This window comes from Xyrauchen texanus, chromosome 24, assembly GCF_025860055.1.
Source record: "Xyrauchen texanus isolate HMW12.3.18 chromosome 24, RBS_HiC_50CHRs, whole genome shotgun sequence".
Classification (NCBI taxonomy): domain Eukaryota; kingdom Metazoa; phylum Chordata; class Actinopteri; order Cypriniformes; family Catostomidae; genus Xyrauchen; species Xyrauchen texanus.
In genome coordinates this window covers 12,057,350-12,083,084 of record NC_068299.1, presented here as the reverse complement: position 1 = coordinate 12,083,084, position 25,735 = coordinate 12,057,350, and the positions used below count along the sequence as shown (strand labels likewise).

At 37.7% G+C, this 25,735-nt stretch overlaps 1 protein-coding gene across 1 annotated transcript in view; it reads left to right on the top strand.

The window, feature by feature from the left end:
• LOC127618298 (neurofilament medium polypeptide-like) overlaps positions 1-25,735 on the top strand; it is a 741,913-nt gene that overhangs the window by 701,653 nt on the left and 14,525 nt on the right. The window contains exons 10-15 of the mRNA XM_052090681.1: positions 4,642-4,680; positions 5,342-5,386; positions 7,323-7,388; positions 11,909-12,013; positions 14,092-14,166; positions 24,468-24,536. Coding sequence (XP_051946641.1) covers positions 4,642-4,680; positions 5,342-5,386; positions 7,323-7,388; positions 11,909-12,013; positions 14,092-14,166; positions 24,468-24,536 — 399 coding nt within the window. The remainder of the gene's footprint in view (positions 1-4,641; positions 4,681-5,341; positions 5,387-7,322; positions 7,389-11,908; positions 12,014-14,091; positions 14,167-24,467; positions 24,537-25,735) is intronic.

Sequence of the window (25,735 nt, the reverse complement as noted above, 5' to 3'; positions counted from 1 at the left end):
GCACCTGAGCTAAATTTCATGCGTTTTAGCAAAGGCTCTGAATACTTATATCAGTATGATATTTCAGTTTTTTCTTTTTAATACATTTGCAAAGTTATGACAAATCTGTTTTTTGTGCTGTCATTATGGAGTGTATATTGATGTGAAAATAAATAATAATTTAAAGCATTTTAGCATAAGGCTACAACATAACAAAATGTGAAAAAATGAAGGGGTCTGAATTCTTTCTGAATGCACTGTATGTTCTCTCTTTGTAACACCATGTTGAATGTAATAATAAAGTGGTAATATTGCAAAAACGGACAAAATAATTCTCAAAAAATAAACTAACATGCTAAACTTTGACAAAAGAAGTCTTGGTAATAGTTTAATGTTTAATAGTTTAAATATATATATCTAAATGCAGAACTTGTGACAATCTAGAAATCATCTCTTCAACCAGTGATGAATTAGTAGCTCTCTGCAGCCATCTAGTGTTAATACTTGGAATTTCATTTATTTATTTATTTTTTTTAATGGACGGTACAGTTTGATTCTTGAGACTTTAAGCTTGCAAACATTATATAATTGATGAGGATTTGTTCAGAATTTGAGAAAATATTCATAAAGTCTCAAGGTCAAGTTGAAGGTCGTACAGGTAAATAATTTATTAAATACAAATAAATAATGTCTAAATACCTCAAAATCCACCCAAAATGCACAACTTTAGTGCTTTTATATGATTGAAGTTAAAGTTGTTACATTTCTTTCATAAAAATATAAAGAATTACACGTTTATGGTTTCCGGTCACTTTTGACCGGGAACAAATGGAACGTGACTTAATGATAAACAGTGCATAAGGGTTAAGTCTATACATAAAAGGCAAAAATCAAGGCATGGAAACAATTTTCCAGGACAGATAACAAAAATAAACAATTCTATTATTCTGATTCTGTTAATCAAACAAACATTAAAAAAAACCTGGTACATAAACATGCCCTGCTTAAAGAAATTTTCATTCATTTAAATTCATTACACAACATGTTTGTTATTTTATCTTAATTTTGCACAATTTCTCATTGCACACAGCTAAGTTGCAAATGCTTTTTCAATTCAAATTCTCCATTTTCGCCACATCTATGAAGCACACTAAAATAATAAAAAAATTAAAATAAAATAAAGATGACATGAACCGAATATGTGTGACTGAAAGGTAGGTGTGTGTGTGTGTGTGTGTGTGTGTGTGTGTGTGTGTGTGAGTGAGAGAGGGAGAGAGAGACAGAGAGAGAATAACTTAATAAACAGCTTTTATGCAAAGGGTGGCAGGCTTTTACAATTGAATGTTGTAGATAGTGGCTCAAGTGCCTCCAAGTCCACAGTTTTGCACAGCTGGAAACATGGCAGTTAAGATGTGACCCTGGCAGAGAGAGAAAGACACTAAATCAAAAGGCTCTGCACCACATGAGCTATGTGTAGCTCTTAAAATTATTGGCCAACACACTAGTAGATTTAGGACTACTGAACAGCATCTGTTGATCATGACACTCTCACTCACTATTCTCTCTCATGTCTCGTACATTTTTCATGGTGCTGGTTCTCCTCACTACTTAAACTGAGAGGAAGGAGAATTCCCTACCGTGTACAGGGAGGAAATGGTCTGACTATTCAGTTATTCCTTTTCATATATTTATAGATTCATAGTGTGACTCTAAATGTGTGGCATTTGAAATATTATCAGCTGGAGAAATGTATAAGAGTACTTATCAGATAGTACTCCTGCTTTGTGTGTGTGTGTGTGTGTGTGTGTGTGTGTGTGTGTGTGTGTGTGTGTGTGTGTGTGTGTGTGTGTGTGTGTGTGTGTGTGTTTGTGTGTGCGCGCTTGTGGTTTTCATGTGAACTCTGTTACACTACTGCCATCTGCTGGTAGAAGGACTTACTGTTCACTGCATTGTCATGCATTCAGCTAAATTATTCAGCAAATTGGCTTCATAAATAGTCAAATAATGAAAACATGACAAATCAAATACTCCACCTTGCTGGCACCTGACTCGAAGTGGTGCCCTGTGTCCATTAGTGATCCAGCCACTGGCCCATCCATCTGGTCCATCAAGAGTCACTCATTTCATCTGTCCATAAAACCTTTGAAAAATCTGTCTTCATGTATTTCTTTGCCCAATCTTGACACTTTAACTTGTGAATATATTCAGTGGTGGTGTTTCAGCCTCCTTGACCATGACCATGTCTCTGAGCACGTGGCACCTTGTATTTCTGGACACTCCAGGTCAGTTGCGGTTCTGGAATATGGTAGCATTGGAGGATAATGGGTTCCTGGTAGCTTCAAGTTTAATTCTTCTCATGTCTTTACAGTTAATTTGCGCCTTTTCTTCTCCATGCTTTTTTTGTGCCCACTATTCACAAAAAAAAACATTTGATTGTCCGGTGGTCACCCCTCAATAGCTATTTCAAGAGTGTTTCATCTATCTGAAAGGCATTTTACAGTATTTTACTTTTCAGTGTCAGTTAAATGTCCTATTTGGCCCATTTTACCTGAGGTAATGAAGCTGCCTAATAATTATGCACACCTTGATATAAGGTGTCAGTCATGTTCACCACACCCTCCGTCATTACACAAATACATACCACCTGAAAATGATTGAATCCAAAAAGCATTCAAGTTTATATGGTTTGGAGTTGGAAAATGTGCATGGAAGTAATGATAAGATCAGAATACTCACTTGCCTAATAATTGGGCATGCAGTGTATAAGTAAGCCATTTGCATAGCGACCTGCCAACACCACCACACTGGCTTAACTAATGGTGTGAGTTTAGGGTTGGACTATCTGTTTGATGACCAATGGATGACAGGATCCTTTTTCTTATATATACTGCTGGGTGTACCTCTCTTGCGAAACTGAGCATAGTGAAAGTACATTTGACTCATGACTCTAGTAATATGCCGCAGTAAAGCAAATTTCAGCTATATTCTCTCAGAATAATTTAGATTTGTGTTATAAACAACATCTCTTATGTACATGGTGACCTTATGACCTCACTTTGAAACAGAGAGGATTTATCATCTCAGTGTTTTAGAATCCAATTTTCCTCCAAGTTCCTCACAAGAATACCATCAAAAACAAGTGTAAGTGTCATCCTTTTAGAAGAGGATTGTTTTGGCTGAAACAGAGGGCAGCTACATTGCTGCCATGTCAGTCATTGCTTTAACAGGCAGCTTTGTTCTTCCAACACACCATAGTGCTAACATTCAGAAAATTGTTTTGAAATCACCTTCAGTGTGTTATGATTGTTGCATTTGCTAACAAGTGTAGTCTTTTTGTAGTCTTTTTGCTAACATGTGTAGTTTTTGCTTATTGGTCAATAGAAGTAGAGTCATGAGTTTAGAATAAACTTAAAATATTAAATAAAATATTTAATTAAAATCCCTCCTTTAGATGCAGCTTTTGTTGTTTTGACTAAACAAGATTGTGAGTTATCATAAATTCAGATGTGTCTTAATATCTCTCTACCTCTGTATACTACCTAAGAAGGCAACAAATTTCAGGTTTTGGACACAGCTTGTGTGTCCTCGAAGTAGTATTATCCCATAGTCCAAAGAGAACAGATTTCCTCCACAAACCAATGCATACGGGCAAACTATTGAGCTCTAGTCTAGGGAGAAATTATCCTTGACCTCAAAATGAATAAAAACCACCATATTTTAATTTACAGTATTGAATGATCATTATTTAAGTCTAAATAGGTCCAGTCAGTTGGGTGTGAAGTAGCATTTGATTGACAACACCACTAGAGGCAAAGCTAACGAAAAATTATAGAGCATTTTATGAAGGTCTGCCATATCATTTAGCACATTGTATTTGTCCCTTTTCTATTATTTCAAGAGCATATAGTGAGAAACTTTTGCTCAGAAATTGGAAAACGGCTTCTCTCACCTGCTTGTTACAAAAGGCATTTATGTCAGTGGCGTAATGACCATTGTCAACCACAGCAGATTATTTGTATCAGGCTCTTCATTTTCCAATTTATTCCAAATACCATCTCATTTGAAGAGAGAGAGAGAGTAATAAATAGAGTGTCTGGAAGAGTTTTATAATATCAGTGAAGAGAGAAGAGGAGAGAGGCAGGGAGAGATGTTTAGAGTTAATGGGACTAAACTGAATGAGATGGACAAAAATAACCAAAATGGAATAAATGCATAAATTCAGCCCAACTCATGTAAGCCCATGGGGTGTACTGCTGCGAACTCATGGGAGATCGGTGTGGCCTTTGTTGAGATGAATTTAGCTGTCCTTTGGGACTGTTCACGGTATTGTTTAGAAATATATTGAGAAAGAGCTCAATTAGTGTAGCACTGAAACCACCAGTATGCCAGAATTATTCTACACACAGTATTTAATGCAAAACATGACCACCGCCGTAGAGTTGTCATCTAGACAAACATGTAGTCTACTTTATTAACTCAATCTTGAGGGGAAGGTTTTTACTATTCTCTAGTCACTATTGTTGAGATGGAGTTAAGATATTAAAAATCATAATTTTTGTGTCCTGTTTTTTGTTTTGTTTTGTTTCATTTTTGTACTACTAGCAATTTATGTGTTCGCTAAATAAATTGGTGTTTATGGCAATCTGATTTTATTTTTTTCAGGTGATAAGAAGGAAGATGTGGAGATGATGAGCCAGTCAGGTAGGCCTATCATCAATGCTTTTCTTTTTCCTGGCATTAACCTACTAAGAGGCAGAGACGTTTCCTTCTAGTTAAGTTGATAGTTTATCAAATTTAGTTCCGTTCCTATCTCTTCTGAAGAAATTAAAAACATTAAAAAGTTCCTGTCTCGTTATCCTCAGTGTTTAGCTCTTGTTATCTTGTCCCCACAACATGGGAACAACCTGCTGATTGGTTTCTTTACTCAGAACAAACTGAACCAAAAAACATCCTCAAATTATATTGTTAAAACTCTGCTAACTTTATTGAAGAAGGGATTAAATAAACCATGCTTCTCTGTAATCTCAAATGTAATATCAACACCAGACTCTGTTTTGTCTCGTCCTCAGTTGGCCAATAAGAAAAGACAGACAATCAAACATTAGCAAGAATCTTTCCTGTTCGTCTCAACAGATGAATTTGTGCTTTCATTATCAGTCTGCCAGCAGCAGGAGTGATTAGATAACAATCATCCTCCCTTCTTTTATATTAGAATAGCCACTGACGTCTGATGAAAAGACCATAAATTATTTTCGTTGCTTGTTGTTTCTGTAGGATATAAGAAGACATGAATCTTGTCGTTATGTTTTTAATGTGTGTGTGTTTGTGTGTGTGTGTGTGTGTGTGCACCGTTTGATTTCAGATGAAATCTATGCAGATGATGTAAAGATGGGAAGCCAGAAGCAAGGTTTTTATTCCTTCTCCTTTTCTTTTGTGCCTTAGTTGTAGTGTGAATTGTTACTAGAGGATATTGGTCACTCACAAAGCTAGATAATGTATATGCATCTGGATATATGCCTTGTTATAATGCACCTCACCATCATTTGATTTTCATGTGATGAATTACTGCTGCCATGATCAGTACAAAATGTAAACAAACATCTCTCTATAATATCATTGTGTGGAAAACTATGGTTCTTTCCATTGAAAATTATGGGTCTTTCCACATCTCACCATTAGCACAATGAGAAGATGCTGAAGCCTTTACACTTCATGTGTCATGCTGGGTTCTGGATTTGCTCTGTTGTCCTTGAACTTGTCTCATTACAGACAGGGAGATTGGCTGTCAGAAACAGTTATTACCATGACACTTTTGTGTGTGTGTGTGTTTAATGAGACACCTCACTCCAATTTACTCAATTGTACACACAAACAGATATCAGAACATGTGCATCGACAGACACACACCACTGCACACGATGAAATGATTCACCATATCGCTTATACACACACACACACACACACACACACACACACACACGCTCCGAGGCGCTGGCCATGCTCCCTCTGGGAATTCATTGAGCATGCTAGAAACTCTACATTCAAACCCAGAGGACAGAACCAGACACAGTCTGTCTTAGCAAACATAGAGTTAGCACCCAGAATCACTTTGACTACAAAGTGTCTACAGTTCAGTGCACAAAACTAAATTGTTCCCATTAATATTGTTTGAGGTGACTACACTATAAGTGCCCAAATGCACTTGTGATGTTTCTGCTTTCTGACCTACAATTTAAATAGTTTTATGGTTTTGCGTATACACCGTACATATCAATGCTAATTGTATAAATTACTTTTTTCTATTCTAATATAGCCCATTCAACATAATAAATGGGTTGCTGTTGAAAATTAAATGGGATTTTATTTTGATTTAACTGTTGTGGAAATCTAGACTCAAACTGACATATCATCAGAGAATGTGCTGCATTTGATGAATAACTTGAGGAGCTGTTGTTTAAGTATATTATTTAGGTATGCAAGGTAGTAGTGTGAATAAATTCCAGGAATATGTACATTGTCATGTGACTGAAATGTAGTAGTTGTAACAACAACAACATCCATGAAAATTATTTACATTTACAATGTTACAAGGGACAATTTACTTGGCATATACAATCTATTGCACTTAAATTAGAAAAGAAGCACCCTACATGTGTTTTTTTTTTTTTTGCTTGATCGAATTGTAAAGTGTTCATTGGTTCCTCAATTTAGAATCTCAGCAGATGTGGTAGGTGTCATCCAGGTATTGTTCTCCTACTGTTTTATTAATATTGAGGATTCTTATATCCTACTCATTTAACATACTGCTTTTGGCATGGACTATAATAGGTAAGTAGGCATACTCTGACATGGGGACAGGGTTTGCAATTTGCACACCCATGCACTCATTTTAGTTTTTTCAACAACTTTTGATATATTTCTCCACTTCCAGCATTGACTGCTGTAGCTTTGATCATTATAAATAGTTTTGTCTCGCCAGGCCGAGGAGGCATAGCAAATGTTCTTCTTGGATCTAACCCAAAAGCTAGAGATACTTACAATTATTATCCCTGGAGAGGAGCAAAACAGAGAGGTTTTTAGGGCCAGGTGAACCAGAGCTGGAGATTGCACAAAGGCAGAGGCTAAATCTTAATTTACCAGAGCACTGAGCACCTGCAACCCATGCATCACTTCCTTCTAAGTCTGGACCGGAGCGTAAAGACACATCTATGTTGTTTTCTCGTTTTGTCTCTGCCTTTGCCTGCATTGGTGTGTGTGTGTCATCCAATGGTACATGGGGGTCCATATACTGTATTTCATCTGACATTTTTAATGTTTTTTTTATGTTTGATTGTTTTCTAAAGATGACAGTCCGGATGACGAAACTCTCGAGCAGGTGAAAGAAAAGTCTGAGAAAGGAGATTCTAAAGGTAATGCTACATCTGCAGGCTATTTGCTCCCAACTCTTGATCTAACATTGGTTCATATTCAGACAAAATCCAACTGTAAGTGATTAAACAGTCTAAACATGTTGGATGTAAAATATGATATCGCCTTTCCCACAACGTGGAACTGCAATATGGACAAGAATGTGGACACCCATGTTGTCTCCCTTTTTCTGTTCCAATTCATTCCAAAGGTGTGCAGTAGGGTGTGGTCAGGGCTTTTGAAGGTCTGTCAAGTTCATCAGTACCAGACCCAGTGACTAATTCATTATGGATCTTGCTTTGTGCACAAGGGCATTGTCATGCTGGAAGAGAAAAACAATACCCCATTCTGCTACAATTGTTTGTCGAAGTAAATTTCATGGCTGTATGTTTAATTTGATGCACCTGTTAGTAGCAGAAATAGCAAAAACTATGAATTATAGGTGTCGCATACTTTTGCAATGACATGAGCAATCTGTGCTCCTCTCAAGATGCAGTGAAATCAGGAGTCGTCAGGTGGCTGGTCATTAGGGCGAGTGGCCACAGGGACAAGTGTGTATGGGTGATAGAGCTGTGCTTTCCTGCAGGATGGTGCATGATTCTTACTATCTCTTAATGAAGCACAGAGGCGTCCAGGGCTCCATATTGCCCAGGTGTTGCATTCCGTGCCACCCACAAACTATCCCACACTTCTCTCCACTACATTGATTATGAAAATACATGTCTGTGCCCCTCTGAACTGCAACTTCAAATGCTTTCCAAGCAGATGGAGTCAGGGTGGATGTGTGTGCATTAAATCTTGTTTTGTATCTTTTATCCGATTGAGTGTGTGTGTGTGTTTGTGTGGGCGAGGGCAAAATTGATGTCTTTTGCGGCCTTGTATCTCACTCTGGAGCAGACAAAGGTTTTAGCTGGAACTGCACAGATGGATCCTCTGACTCACTATCCCATTTAAAAAAGAGAGGGAGAGAGAGAGAGACCCCAACACAAATTAAAGGCATTAGGCTGAAACATCTGCTCCAGTTCACCCCAAAGTGGCAGCTTAATACTGCACGGTCCAAAGCAGTGGGTCGCCTATTTCCTCTCCATTAGAACCATCATTTAGAACTCATAATGTTAATGTGAGCATTGGTCCACTAATATTTTGTCCCAAAACATATACAGTTAATAACTCTTATTGCACATACTTTTCATTCATAGGCATTTTTGTTAGTAGATTTATTAGTTAGCTTATACATCAAAATTGTTGTACATTTGATTGTAGAACACAGAAGTCATTGGTGCAAGTGTTCAATGAGAGTAACTCCTATAGGGGGCACGACGAGAATAATACCACCCTAAACTTTCAGAAAAAAGGAATGTGTGTGTATATATATATATATATATATATATATATATCATCTCAGAACAAAACCAAAAAAACACCACCACCACAGAAAAACACCAACCCTGAACACCAATGCAATGTGATGAATATTTTAGGTGTTTATTAAAAAAAAATTATTACGAATTTGCTACAAATGCAACCCAATCAAGCGATAATCCAAAGTGGCAAATAAAAAAGATGTGCCTACTGCCTCCTAAATATGAACAGAGGTCTTAAAACTACAGTCAACATCATGCCCAGCGGTGATGAGTTTTCCCTTTAACACTCAAAGACATGACTGCCTGACATACACAACAATGGGGCATTTACACATTAGTGTCGAACATCAATAAACATGAAAAGGGGCAGCACAAAACATACATTGATGGCCATTAAACAATCTAGACAAAAATTATCATATTTAGGATAGATACAGTACATATGCCTATAAAATACATTTTTGTCATACCTTATCAAGAATATTATCATTTGTTTTAACATTAACTAATTAAAAATTACTTCTGGAGTCCCCTTGGCCATGGCAATGATGGTGCTGCCCAGATCACCGGCTTGGACCATATATGTAGTCTGCGTTTCTACACGCACCCCTTCTGGTGTTGGGCAGGGGGACTGGCAGCTCAGGGCAGTTCCATTCAAAAGTGATCATATCTGTGCCCTGTTCCTTTTGAAGAAATTACCTTTCACTATGAGAGCTTTGGCGGGTAAAAATGTGTGAGGCTGAAAAATAACAGTTATTCAGGAACTTTTAAAAAAAATTAATTTGGATATTAACTTTGAAACTACCTTACTGCATGACTATAATGATTGTTCTCCCTTCAAATTGCACTCCAAAGGCATTAATGCCATTTGGAACACAGCGTCAGTCATGCCATAAACAAACAGAGAAAGAGCGGTAAGAATAAACATTGAAACTACTCACTAACCAGGTGTGTGTACATAACTCTGTATAGAAATTTTAAATAAACACTGTCAAAACAACACCAACCCTAAATGCACCCATTTAATCAATTCCATCAATCCCAGCCCTGAAAGTCATCATCTCAGAAACACTAACCCTGAACGCCACCATCTCAGGATAGCACCAACCCTGAACACCATCATCTCAGAACATGAACACATCAGAACAACACCACCCTCATGAAAACACCACCTGAGGACACCACTACCCAAGAATGCTATTGCCTTAGAAAAACACCCCAAAACACAGTCATTCTGGAATGCCATCTGCCCAGAACACCACCACCCCAAAACACTTTCCTGAAATGGCACCACCATTCCAGAATGCCTCCAAACCAGAACACAGCCACTTCAAAATATAATTACCATAGAATTTAACTACTCCAGAACAACACCATCACAAAACACCATGACCCCAGAAACACATCACCAAGAAAACATTTACCCCTGAACAACACCAACCCCAGCATGTTTGGCCAATTTTAAGTGCAAATATTGAGCATCATTAAAGAACAAGTAACCATGTTAACAAACCATCTATTTGTGACCAAGCCGGGTTAATTCACTGTAGCACCCATCCATAAGATATTTTCCTCTAATGGAAGGCTTAATCCTCATTCATGAAGGGACTCATACACATGCAATCCTCATTCATGAAGGGACTCACACACATACACATGCAATCCTCATTCATGAAGGAACTCACACATGCAAAGAAAATACTCACACGCTAATGTTCATACCTAGAGTGCACCTGACTGAAAACAAAATCAGGCGTTTAAACAATGATCAGTGCCATTCACACAAATCCTTCTCACAATACTCCAACACACACGTAGAAAAACACCTGGTGCGTCCACTAGGTTGTACAGACAGGGATCTTTGTTTCCTAGATGCTCCAGTGTCCATCAAAACCCCTCGCTAATACCCCACCAGCTGTCTCTAATCGATGCAACACTCTTCTTCAGCAGAGGGGAAGACACAACAACTCATTGCATAATAGAGTGTGAAGAGACATGGAGTGTTTATTTGCATTCACTGTCACCGTTTACCCATTTTTCTTTTTGAAGTCAACATGAAATTGCAACATAAACAATTTTACTTCCATAACGTGACATATTACTGAGTCAAAGAGAATACTAATCAAGTAAAATATATAGGAAAGACTTAACATAAATTAGATTGGGAAAAGTGGACTCCAAATGGCAGGTGGTTGGAAGGGAGGGGTCGAAATGTAGGCGGCCTTGGTGACAATAGCCAAAAAGGAAAGTTGTTTCAGAGACAGAGTAAGTTATAAACTTTTAATATCCCAATCTTTCACAATAAGACCATGAATGTGTATTGGGAAAGCAGATAGGGTAGATTTTTATTTCATGTTGGCTTTAAAGATGACATTCAGATTTTCTAAAATTTAATCAGGAGGCTTTTTGTCCATTGATTGAATGCTAATAACAGAAATCCTGCAAAGACTTTGATACAAGTCAGAAAACATTATTATTTAAGTAATATGTGAATAGCTAATATTTGTGTGTGTGTGAGCAGGTTTAAGTGGTTTACGAGGACTTTGGTTTTAGGGCGCAAACTGGTAATTACAATGGTATTATGCTATAAATGTGGTTTATGAGGACATTTCTAGTTTGCCCATAATTCAAATGGCTTAAACATAATAAACAATGTTTTATTGAAAATGTAAAAATGCAGAAAGGTTTTTGTGAGGGTTAGGTTTAGAGGTTGTGTTAGGTTTAGGGGATAGAATCTATAGTTTGTACAGTATAAAAATCATTGTCTATGGAGAGTCCTCATAATGATAGGTAGACCAACGTGTGTGTGTGTGTGTGTGTGTGTGTGTGTGTGTGTGTGAGCGTGTATTTATCACTTTGTGGGGACCAAATGTCCCCATAAGGATAGTAAAACCTGAAATGTTTTACCTTGTGGGGACATTTTGTCGGTCCCCATGAGGAAAACAGCTTATAAATCATACTAAATTATGTTTTTTGAAAACGTAAACATGCAGAATGTTTTCTGTGAGGGTTAGGTTTAGGGGATAGAATATAAAGTTTGTACAGTATAAAAACCATTATGTCTATGGAAAGTCCCCATAAAACATGGAAACACTACGTGTGTGTGTGTGTGTTTGTGTGTGTGTGTGTGTGTGTGTGTCCACGTGTGTGTGTTTCAGTGGAGGAGAGTCCAGCTGCAAAGGAAAACCTTGAAGAGGGGAATAAGGAGAAAGAAAGGGAGGAAGACAAGAAAGAAAACAATGGGGGAGACACAGAAGTTGCAGGTAAGATATCAGTCACATGCTGTCCTTACCATGTGAGAATTGGCCACTCACAATTCCTGTTAAAAAAAAATAAAAAAGGGTGGGGGGTGTTAAAAGTTGATATTGCATTAGACAAAATCAAAATATCTATATACAGTTGTTAGAATGACATTGCACCATGTTTAATACCAGCTCCAGCATTGAATCTATCACAATTCTATCACTATGCATAATGTTTGACATTGGGGATCTTGTTATTCCTCTCCTGATAAGGATGTATAGATAGTTAAAGTGCATTTGCTCTAAATTCTCTTCTCTAAAGTCTAATTAGATTGAGAAAGATTTATGTGATAAATTCTGACATGTGCACCCTCTAAATATGCTAGTTAATAACCATGGTGACACGGATCAGAGGAAAGAGTTGGTAAACGAAATGAAAGCACTATATAATGACAAAAGTGAATGTCTAATGGACTGAACATGATTCATGCTCATTTTATGTAGAATTACATAAAAAGAGTTACAGTGGCCCAAATAAATATTTAAACACTTAAGCCACAATTAAAAAAAGTGTGAATGTCTAGTAATTGCATTAGATAACATATTACTATACAAAATGGCATCTGCATATGATACAAGAGCTTTTCTCAGCATTTTTTTAAATTTTAAATTTTTTTGCTGTTAAAACCAACTAGTCCCAAGGATTTTTTTGAGTTCCCCTCAAGTTCACACATGTGTCCTAGCAGAGTAAACGCAGTTTAAAACATTCTTTTAAACTATAGACATGTTCCACTTAGTTTGTCAAGTATCAAAATACTTTTTTGTCTACATTTGTAACAGTATAAATGTGACTTGGTTTGATATTTTATTATCTTTCATAATGACATTCAGCAGCTCTCCCTTCATTGCTCATTCCTGGCTTCTTGTAAAGGAATTGAGAACATGGAAGACTATAGTGTTGGCATCAGAGGTGTAACAGCCCATCTCTCTGTCTGTCTCTCTCTCTCTCTCTCTCTCTCTCTCTCTCTCTCTCTCTCTCTCTCTCAAAATTAGTTTTTGGCTGTTTGAGTAATTGTTTGTTTTCTATTTGTTTGTGTATTAAAAATGCTATTTTCTGAAAAAATATCTGTGTACAAATTGCGAGCCCCTCCTGGGTGCATCCTGATGGCTAGTTAGCAGCTTGGATCCCAGGCAAATTTCTTCATCTCTCGATTTGTCATGAAAATCCTCTTAGTAAATCCATTACAGGTTTGCGAATCTGGCAATTCTTATATTTCGCTGCAGACATCGCTTTGCCATTTTTTAAATGCACCACAGAAAGCACTGCCATCTTAAAGGCAACTAGAAATTAAAATTGTAATTGATGTATTGATGCATGTTCCTGGACTTAATGTGTCATCAGTGTATGTTATTCCAAAGGAAAAAACTAAATGTTTGTCCTTAAAGTCTTTAATCAAAATGTATGACTTGTTCCTCCTGTGAAATGACTGCTGACAACACTTAGGCAACTTTAATACTGCTCTCCACAAATGTAAAACCACACTGACTTTTTAACCCCAGGGAACTTGAACCTGAAACATATATAGGGATAACCTTTCAAAATGTGTCTTTTTTTGGGCAGTACTGGAGGGGCGATGAAACAACAGTCATGTTTTAATCCAATAGTCGATACATGACTCCTTCAGTGGGCAGTACTTTTGTCTTGTTTTTGGAGAAATAAAAAAAAATATATATATATATTATTATTGTACGCTTAAAACAAGCGTGCTGTGTAAACACAACTCAGATTCATGTGTGGCATAATCAGGGCCCGCTCTCTGCTTTAGCAGTTTCCTTGATCGATTACTCGGCCTCAGATGAGGCTGTCCTCCATTCACTCTAGAGAGCAGGGCTTCAAATTTGTCTTGGAGCCCCATTATTAGAAATGATTACTGTAATCTCTCTGGCTGCCGGATCTGAATGGGGAGATAAAGGGATGGTAATTCTGAACTGGTGAATTATGAATGGAGCTTTTTGAAAAGTTGGTAAGCTGGAGAGGACAATCATCAATATTATTGTTTTTTAATCTATAATTTGTTAATCCATCTCTTTCTGTGAAGGGGAGGAGAAAGGTGGCAGCCCAGAGAAGAAGATGCAAACCGGCCAGACTGATGAAGAGGGACAACAGAGGAAAGGTAACACCAGTTTTATCTACTAATCAGAGAAAGGGAAAGAGATGTATATTATTTCTTTATATAAAGCACAGTTAGACACAATCATACACAATTACGAGAGATATAGTTACCAGACATGTTCATAAATCTCAGAAGCAAGTCTCAAGTCGTTCAAGGCCTCAAATCACAGAAGACTTAATTTTATCCAATACATGTTGCATCAGCTCCTGACTTTTGATTTTCCTGAGTCTATATTTTGGAGACTAAGTTAACTCTCAAGTCATTTACTTACAAGTATCAAGTCATTTCTTTTTGCAAACTATATGTAATGCAAATCCTAGTATCATATTTGAGTTTCCATCTTTATTAGTTAGACAGAGACGTTTATACATTTGTTCAATTATGCACACTTGATCAAACTGTCATGCACACAGCTAATAAATAACAATTCCCATTTAGACACAAGTGACAGACTGATACACACACAAACACACCAGTGCCAGATGTTAAATATAGAGAAGGTGAGATCATTACAACATATTTAAGAGGATAAAGCCAAACTCAACACCTCACCATAAGGTGCTTTTAACAAAAACACACTCACTTGTTAACACACATAAACAGCATTAGATTAAAAAATTAGGAGAAAACATTTCCTGTATCTTGTTGCCGTCAAAGGCTGCGGGTCCAATCAAACTATACGGTTAAATTCACTCTTTGTAAAACCTGTTGAGAACCATAGTGCTAAATGACTAGCTACTTGCATGGAAACAAATACTCCAAATAAAGAGCCTCCAACCCAGGAGGCTTGTTTTTGAGAATCTTTATCAATATTAAAAACAACTGTTTATCCAGTAACGTGTGCATTTTCTGTCTAGACGTATGTATTTATGAGGTTGCATTTAAAGTGAATCACGTCCAGCCTGTTGAAATGCTTTTTTCCCTCAACTGGCCTGTGTGGTTGACTTGATAAGTTTGTGAAACATCCATAAATTAAACAAAGTTCTTTTAGCCTGAAGCTATCTATGAATAAGCCAGGCTTTGCCAATAAAGGCATTTTTTCGGCCTTGGTGTATTGCGGCTCCTGCAGGGGAGTCGATAACACCTCTTTGCCTTCGTGTAGGTGGGATTTACTGCGACGTGCGCTCAGCCTTAGTACCTCTGAATCCACTTAGAGTTTGTCTCCTTTTCTGACTCTGGACGCTGGATTTTTCTTTCACCCTGCCACACCAATCAAGGTCCGGCCTGTTTTGCATGTCGTTTTTTGATTACACATTGCAAGTCTTATTGTGCCTGATTAAATCAGTTATTACAGTTGTAATGTGAATCAACAAGAGCACCCACACCACTGTCATTATATGATGGCGGAGTACGAGTGGATCTTACAGTAGCCCAGTGCAAAAAATCTTAAAATGAAAGTCGTTTTTGGAAAGCTTGAATTTGGACTTTTTAAAGAAGACTTTAGAGAGAAAACAGTGACACTTAATACCGTAACATTCTATTTGTTTACATTAGTTAACTACAATGTCTAACAATCTAACAATGAACAATACAACAATGTATTTATATATTTGTTATATTTCTGAAACTATTTTCTTCTTTAAATAACTTAAATGTAGCTGTAGAGTAACTACTTAAAAAAAGAGTAGCTTGAATGTACAGTAGTCCAACTACTTTTAAGTTATGAGTAGCTTGGAGCTTGGGATTCTAGAGTTTCAAAGTAGCTTCCCTAACTCTGGAAAACGTAACGCCCACTATATCGGCCCTTTGCGGCAATGCTGAGAATGCAACGTGGATTTGTGTAACCGGTCCTGCTTGACCTGCTCCGAGTGGGATTTGAACCAGCGTCAGCCTGCATGGGAGGTGGGCATGCTAACAAGGAGGCTAAAGGTCACAGTCTCTAGTGTCAGTTGCTAATGCACCTCTTGAGGCCAGGGGAGTGAGGTTTACACATACCGCACAGCTATCATATACCAGCTGACTCCCGCAACACTTGCATTGTATTGTGAATTGCGTTCTAACACATTTTTGAATGCAAAAGTATGTGAAATTAAGCTTTCATTGGTTAAAGCGTTTGCGTTGACGTCCTTGCATATTTCTTTGGCCTTAGAATCAAGCCGAGGATGTGTGTGAAAAACGTACAGGAAGACAAAATGGAAAGAGAGGCAGAACGCATACAATCTATTGTTTTTTATTTCGTTGCCAAGCACAGCTGGTAATCAGTTTTTCTCAGCAAGTGGAAGACAACTCATGCTTGTTTCATTTTGGACACTTCTCTTTCAACTTTCTCTTTAGCACTCTCCAGCTCTTTGTCTTTTCTCTGATGTCATGGTGAGTCTAAACTGGAGGAGTTTGTCAGTTTTAAGTATTGGAGTTCAGTCAGGATTCATCATTCGTCTTACATCCTCCATAGTGCAATCAAATGCCACCCATTCTTTTTCCCCTCTGAAAAGAAATCATCAAATGTAAACATATATTATGGAAGCACTATGCTCACTTATTTATTTGTTTACTACTTCAAGCTACACCCCAGTATTCTCCACATAATTTTGCCTGGGTTTGGATCTCCTGGGTTTCGTTTCCTCAAGTATTAACTATTGAATGTGGCCAAGTTTTTGAAGTGTGATAGTGGCACCATCCTAGTCACTTTGCAGCCTCCTGGCGAATGTGGCCTTAAGGCAGAGACCCAGCAGTATCAGCTGTGGCCATCTGTTGCTTGTGCTGAAGCTCTGTGTGTTTCTTGCATTTCAAGTTCAATAAAGCCCACCAAAAAACAAAGGAGACTTCTCTGCAAACATTTGGTTAGCTTCAGACATTTTGTCTCATTTTCTTTCTTATTCGCATTATTTGTTAAGGTGGCCAAAATTGATTTTCACCAATTCCTTTGCAAGGAGACAAAATTTGGTTAATTTAACACACAGTTTGGTTATAAACAAAAGCGTTAACCACATTTTATAACCAGTAACTGCTTTAAAATATTAGTTCACTAAAATGTTTTAATTCTGTCATAATTTACTCACCCTCAGCAACCTTCTGATTACATGTTATGTGCTTTAGCCCACTACGCCACCACCACTCCAACATCTTCTACACTCATTACTAATTACTTTTCTTAAACTTATATCAACTTTGACCAGATGGACAATAAAAGGATAGACAAATCTTTAAAATAAATCCTACAACATTAAATTAATTATTCTTGAACTGTTCTTAAACTGTCCCTAAATGGTTAATAAAATATGTAACTCAGAATCGATCACTCTCTTTAAAATTTCTTCTCCAATTAAGTATATTTGTTATAAAAGTCTGCATTTCATGTAAGCATCATAAACAGTAAACAGTTTTACAAAGTTAAAGTGGCCCCTCAGCAAACCAGAGCAGAAGGGAAAAATATTGGCTTACCATTATTACGTGCTGAAACTTTATTGGGACTGAAACTTAACAATCTGAAATCGTTTGCAACAGTACAATGTCCTCTTTGACAGTTGAACTTCTTCAGAACATCGAATCTTAGTGACGCCTGCGCTAAAAACAAGCTACATATGAAACAGAACACATGTGTCTCGAGGTGCATTTTTAAATATTGAAGCTCTTTTTAACTTGACACAGTATCTAAAATCCATCGGTCCTGCGTGAGACTCAAAAGAACCAGCAAGACATACTGCAACAGTAAATGCAAAGACGTCCATGTAGCACATGATTACATCAGAAAACAATTGAAACAAAACATGTTTGCTGTAAACAGCCCCTGCAATTTCTCAAAAGTGTATTTCTATGTTGCCGTGTCAAGTGCTTTAGTATGTACTTGTGCTTGGGATCTGCATTTGTCTTCTTATCTGCATTTGTCAAACTCGTAGTAATGTGGATATTTCATTTAGTTTAACAGCCACTCGGATCTACTGACATCTTTTCACTTGAGCGATTTCTCAGCATACTTTTACTAATACTAATTCCTTGTTTGTGTAAGCATACTTGGGGGGGAGGGAAAAAGCTTGTTCTAATTCTGATAAAAGTAGTCTATATGATTTGTGCATCATATTCCAAGTCTTCTGAAAGTGTACAAATGGTTTTGGTGAGAAACAACTTGTTCTCGCATGTACATGCAAGCCACTGTGAACAATAACTTTTTGGGATGTTTCTTACCAAAATATGTCCTCAGAAGACCTGGAATTTGGAAGTTGGTATCTTTTAGTCACTGTCACTGTGGTTGCCGGCATTATTCACAGAAAATGTAAATAGGAATGGGGCTTGACTTTGGTTATTTGTTTAAAAAGAGTTTTTAAGTTGTTAAGCTGTTCTTCAAGCTTTTGTAAGAACAAGAGTCACGCATATTAGTAAATATAGATACTTTTGTAAATACTCAATATCACTAACAGATGAGATCATTAAATCTTTATAAAGCCTAAAATCAACCACCATGGGTTTTAGTGCAATATTAGTTTGTCTTGCAAATTAATTCTGCCTACTGTCTATCTATTTCTAGAAGAATCACTTCAGCAAAGTCTGGCTTCCAGACTTCATTATGACTCTCAATGCACCATTGGTGGTTATCTCCTCTGATCCACCAGCCATAGACAGTCCACTCAGCGGAGAGACAGGTGGACGCAGCAGCCTTTTTAATTGGCTGTTTATATGCGACTTCCCCTGTTCTGTTTGCGTGCCGGGGGACATTCTGGATGTGAAGACAAGCTCAGAGAGCTTCTGTCAGCCTGTGGCTAGGGCTTATCACAGCACAATTAGCTATTGCCCTGGGCTTGAATATCTCAGTGGTCCCCACATTTTCTGCATTAATGCAAATATTCTTGTGCTGCAACTACATCCTGCCCCAAAACTGTCCCTGCATTTTGCTTTGAAGAAGGACTCAGGTATCATGACAAAACAACAGGTATCATGCCTTAGTAGCTTTGTGTTTTGTCATCTGGTCTGGCATGTACAATCGTAGCCACTCTGGAATAGTTGAACCTTCACATATTTCAAACATATTGAGCCATTGTGCATATGTAAGAGATACAGGTTAAATCCATTCTGTGTTGTGTGCCAGTCACAACTGCAATACTCTGCATAATGGCTAACTAATGGTTCTCCATGCGGTTTCGGTTTCTTTTTCCTATGTGGTGCTGCAAAATCAAGATTAGAATGGATGGACTAATAAGCAAGTGAACAGTCATGAGGCACTACATCACTAAAGTGGTCCCACCAGAAAGGTTCTCTATCCGAGTACAGTGAGCTAATTGTGCTGCGAAATCTGGGCTGGGAATGGTATTGTAATCGTACCGTACCAAACTGTGCTGAAGTGAAAATTATACTGAAACCGTTACTCACTGTGCTCAAAACCTTTCGGCCTGATGATGGAAAAGTACCTAATGTTTTCTCTTTTGTGTGCAAGGTCAGATTACCTTACATTTTAAGCTATGCCTTAATGTTGCTCCAAAACGTAATAACTTTCTTTTCTTCCATGGAACACAAAATGTGAACTTTGAAAAGTTTGAAAGACCTCATATGGTATATTTGCCATCTAATGAAAGCAACATCAAATTTGACGACTGCATTGTAACATAAGACCTCACTGGTTCTTGCCATCACTGGTTCACTGACCATCATATTTGATTCCAGCTCTTTATTAATAATTTGGATTAAAGTTGAAGTATGTCATTTCTGCAACGCTAGTGCCACTAAACAGAATTTTCAAAACAGCTTTCTGAATACGCGCCCCTCTTCTGCTGTTGTTAAAACCACCAGATAGTCCTTCCCCCAACTTACGTCATTGGTCATTGTAAACAAACACACAAATTGTGTAGTGCTTTACTTTGTGTTTACAGTTTTTTTAGAAAATGTACCTCTGAATGGCTTACTTATAGTTGTCTCTGTATATTAAGCTGGGATAGAATAAAGCATTTTAACACTGAATAAGTTACACACTTCAGCTTTAAGAGTGAATAAAGTTTATTCTTTATGTTCATCACACAAAGTCATCTTATGGCTTCAGACAATTTGGAATATAATGCATCAAATTAATAATGAGTCAAATTTAAGAATTTTACTGTCATTTTATTATAAGTTTTGTCCTCCTTCTAGCTTAACACACCAGAGTAACTATTCACTGTCATTATGTAATAAATAAACCATGTGAAGACCTTTTAATAATTCACATTTTGTGTTCCCCGTAACAAAGATTGCCAAATGGGTTTAGAACGACATAAGGGTATGTAAAGAATTAAACATTTTAATTGGCAAATTTTTCTCTTTTTGGTGAACTATTTCTTTAAGCACACACTTTATGGAACATTCTCAAATCATGCTGGGAAAACATGGATCATCAGGTTTTTCACAAACTTGTAGTGTCCAAGCCAAGTTGAACACGTAATGTCATTAAAGCAAGATTTCCAAATACTAAGAAATGAAATGTTAATTCTTCAGGTTAACTTTACAGCCGTGGCCATAAGTATTGGCAGTAACATACGTTTTGTAAAGTTTTCTGCTTCAGTATTTGTAGATAATTTTTTCACATGTTTCTGTGGTATACTGGAAAACAATGATAATTATTTCATAAGTCGAAAGGATTTTATTGGCAAAAACATTCAATATATTCAAAGAGTCAATATTTACAGTGTTGAACCTTGTTCTTCATAACCTCCGCAATTCGCTCTGGCATACTTGATATCAACTTCTGGACCAAATTCTGACTGATGGTGATCCATTCTTGCCTTATTAGTGCTCTGAGTTGATCACAATTTGTGGGCTTCTGCTTGTCCACTGGCATTTTGAGGATTGACCACAGGTTCTCAATGGTATTAAGATCCGGGGAGTTGCCTGGCCACGGATCCAAAATTTCAATGTAATGATCTCCGAGCCACTTTATTATCACTCTTGCCTTGTGACATGGTGCTCCATCATGCTGGAAAATGCACGGGTCATCACCAAATTGCTCCAGGATTGTTGGGATAAGTTGCTCTTGCATTAGGTTTTGATACCATGCTTTATTCATGGCAGTATTTTCGGGCAGAATTGTGAGAGAACCCACTCCCTTGGATGAAAAGCAACCCCACATGTGGATGGTCTCAGGATGCTTCACTGTTGGCACAACACAGGACTCATGGTAGCGTTCACCTTTTCATCTCCATACTATCATTTTCCAGATGTCCCAAACAGTCAGAAGTGGGCTTCATCAGAGAAAATAACTTTGCACCAGTCTTCTGCTGTCCAATCCTTGTACTTCCTGCAGAATTTCAGTCTGTCCTTGATGTTTTTCTTGGAGAAAAGTGGCTTCTTTGCTGCCCTTCTTGACACCAAGCCATTGTCCAAAAGTCTTTGCCTCACTGTGCATGCAGATGCACTCACACCAACCTGCTGCCAATATTGAGCAAGCTCTGCACTGGTGGTCACACGATTCCATAGCTAACTTCTCTGGAGCAGACGGTCCTGGCACGTGCTGGACACTGGGACATCCTGAAGTGTTCTTCACAGCGGTTGAACCTCTCTCCTTGAAGTTCTTGATGATCCGGTAAATGGTTCTTTCAGGCCATTTTGGTGCAAAGCGATGATGGCTGTATGTGTTTCTTTAGAGATAACCATTGCTAACAAGAACACAATGATTGGAAGCACTTCTTCCCTCCTTTTATAGCAATCATTCTGTTCTTATAATCCAATCAGAATGATAGAGTGATTTCACCTGACTAGTACTCGTTCACACTTTTTCAAGATGCTGATATTATTAGTGAAATGATGTCAGCTGTTCATTTTGTGCCAGCACCAAAAAACTGTGAAATTTGGGTTTTTGTGATAAAGTAAATTTTTTTGCCAGAAGCTTTTTGCAATCGTTTAAAAAGCATCTGATCACTCAGCACAATAATCTAGAAACAATGTGAATCAACATCACAACAACTGAAGCAGAAAACTTTGTGAAACTTTGTGAAAATTTATGTCACTGCCAATACTTTTGCCCACGGCTATACACTCAATTATTATGCTGATAATGTAATTTGTAATGGAAAACAAATACTAAATTATTACAATTTTCGCAAGTGGACTTTTGGAACCTAATGTAGGTCGATCTATGTCAGAAATGGGCAAAAATAAAAAAAGGGTCTACCCTGATTCATATGAGGGTGGAAAACCCGAGCGAAAAAAAATCTGTATTCATTAGAGAGTAAAACCAGAAATATGTGGATGAACAGAGGGGTGGATTGATGGAAACTGAGCCCCATAACAGCTCCTGGGCAGAGGCGGACAGATGTTTTGGTGGAGACACAAATGCGTGAGCCACTAGTGAAATTTACACACACAACTTTGACCATCACAAACCTTCTTCAGCTGAGCCACCACCACAACCATCTGCTGATGGATTGTGTACTTCAAACACACCTGATCCAACTATCATTTGTGCCCCAGCAGAGGACCCACACTGCATTGTGCCTGCCTTCCATTATGCAGTAACCTATGGCCCACAACCTGTTAGCATCAAAGTGGGGGATGCAGGAGAAGAGAAGCCCTGCTAAAATAAGCTGGAAGGAGCATGGCTCTCACAGTGTGGCTTTGAAGATCCTCTTTTGATCAGCAAGATTGTCCCTCCCACAGCCCTCCATCAGACTGGGGTTAGGGGAGTGTGTGAGAAATATGCAGGCTGGATATACACAGTGTAAGGAGTGCTAAGACAGAGGGCTGAACGCTTATGTGTGATAATAGGAGTTTTGTTTTGCTTATGCCTATTCATTTTATCCCTCACACGCCATCTCTCTCTCTCTGACACCTTACAAAGGCATACTAAATCCACTTAAAAATGACTTTTAGTTTTGGATTAATGCATATTAAACCAAATAAACTACTTAGAAAATTAAAGGTGGTTTGGAGGACACAAACAGTGGGACAGAAAAAGGAAACTATGTGGTATACTTTCTTTGAAAATTAGTTGTGCTGCTGACATTATTGCATCTTGCCACAGTATGCAATAGACTGTCAATTAAGGACTTAAGGTCAATATTAGGTCAAAAATGGCAAAAAAGAAACTCATCAGTCAATCATTGTTTTGAGGAATGAAGGCTATACAATAATTGAAATTGCCCAAAAAACAGAAGATTTCATTCAAAGGTGTACACTAGAGTCTTCAGAGACAAAGGACAACTGGCTCTAACAAGGACAGAAAGAGATGTGGAAGGCCAGATGTACAAATAAACAAGAGGATAAGTAAATCAGAGTTTCTAGTTTGAGAAACAGACGCCTCACATGTCCTCAGCTGACAGCTTCATTGAATTCTACCTGCTCAACACCAGTTTCATGTACAACAGTAAAGAGAAGAGTCAGGGGTGCAGGCCTTATGGGAAGAATTGCAAAGAAAAAGCCACTTTTGAAACAGAAAATCAAAAAGAAAAGTTTAGAGGTGACAAAGAAACACAGACATTGGAAAACGAATAATTGGAAAAGAGTATTGTGGATCTTAATCTCATTGAGCTTTTGTGAGATCAGTTAGACTGTAAGGTGTGTGAGAAGTGCCTGACAAGACAGCCACATCTATGGCAAGTGCTACAGGAAGTTTGGGGTAAAATATCACCTGAATATCTGGACAAACTGACAGCTAGAATGTCAATGGTCTGCAAAGCTGTCATTGCTGCACATGGAGGATTTTTTTAATGAGATCTCTTTGAAGTAGTTAAGAAGTTCTAAAGGTTTTTTTTTCAATTGCAATAGTAATTTTTAATGTTATTAATGTCCTGCCTATACATTGTGATCAGCTAAATGCCACTTTGGTGAATAAAAGTACCAATTTATTTCCATAAGAGCAAAATCTGCACATTATTCCAAACTTTTGGCCGCCAGTGTATATCTATATATCTATATATCTTCTTTAAAAGCACTTCTTTCTTTTCTTCTTTTTTTTCTCTCCCCTTTTTCTCCCCAATTTTGAATTCTCAATCCGCTCTAAGTCCTCATGGTGTCATAGTGACTCACCTCAATCCAGGTGGCAGGGGACGAGTCTGTCAACCTGAGCATATTATCACATGGCTTGTTGAGTGCGTTACCGCAGAGACATTGCGTGTGTGGAGGCTTCACGCTATGCACAACTCGCCATGCGCCCCACAGAGAGCAAACCACATTATAGAGACCACGAGGTGGTTACCCCATGTAACTCTACCCTCCCAATTTGGTTGCTTAGGAGACCTGGCTAGAGTCACTCCGCACACCCTGGATTCGAACTAGCGACTCCAGGGGTAGTAGTCATCGTCTTTACTCGCTGAGCTACCCAGGCCCCTAAAAGCACTTCTTTAAACACTTTTACACTATTTAGATGTGCTTAATAAATACATTTGCTTCCTTTTCTGCCTCAATAGACCCAACAAAGAGTGCAGGCACACAGGAGGGCACCATTGAAGAAGCTGAAGTTGCCATGGATGTTCACGGTATGTTCTAAATCATAAAGTGTGGTTTGGGGATCCTTAGAGGGACAAAAGGGCAGAAATTCAAAGATAAAAATAAAGTGCATTAAATAAAAAGAACAAATTACAGAATTTGACATTTTTACAGATTCATCTATTTTCTAAAGGCTACAAATGAATGATAATGGACTATTGAAATAAATGTTTATGGAATATAACTACTGATGCTAGTGAGCATAAAAAGTTACAATGTCAACTTAATACAAAGTAGATATACATTAAAAATTAATTATTAAATATCAAATAAAAATACTAGTATTTGTTGCTTCAGTACAATGCAATATAAAAGCCATTATTTAATTTAGCAAATAATCTGTCTTTATAATATCATGTTTACAATTTTTCCTTGGAATCAAAATGTTTGAAAACCCCTGTTGTTAATCATTCTCCCTTGATTGAATCCATTCAATGCATTTCTGAGTCTTCTCATTTTTTCAAATATATGTGATCAGATTATGTAGTTATTGCGATGGTTATAACATAGTTGTTTACGCTTGCTGCTCTTGTACATGTTTCTTTTGATGGAATGAATATTTCATCATATTGTTAGAATGTTAATACATTAACGTTACATTGCGTATATCATTTCATGCTGAGGCACTCTTTGGGGGTCAGGTTCAAAACCAGACCACACATTATGCAAAGTCACTCATTGAATGTTTGAAACAGGTCTTGCTACCTCTGACAGCTATGTTTGGAGGTCATGGCAAAGGGGATGCCCTCTTTTTCTAACTTCCTTCAAAGTTCATGTTGTTTTTCCCTTTCATTTTTGTGAGATTTCTGCTTTGTGCTTTTTTAATAACTATTCTTTTTGAAGCTACATTCTTCTCACTTCATAAACACGTTCTTTAAGGTCCAGAGAGGATTCTTAAATTAAGCTCATGTTGTCATTACATTCTGACTCACTTTAGACTCATGTTACATGATGAGCCTATAAAATCACCATATGGTTTCTCTCTCTGTGTTGCTTCAGTAAATATGCCAAAAACTCCCCTGCTCAATTCTCTTCTCAGTGCTTTCAGTGTAACCCTTAAACCAGATGATCCCTTGTACTCTTGTCACATCTTTTTAGATGGTTTTTGTTTTCCCAAGCATGGCCTTCATTGCCTGAGAGAAATGGAAGCCTTTCAGACCTAGAGAGGGGCTCTTTGGACCTCTTCCTC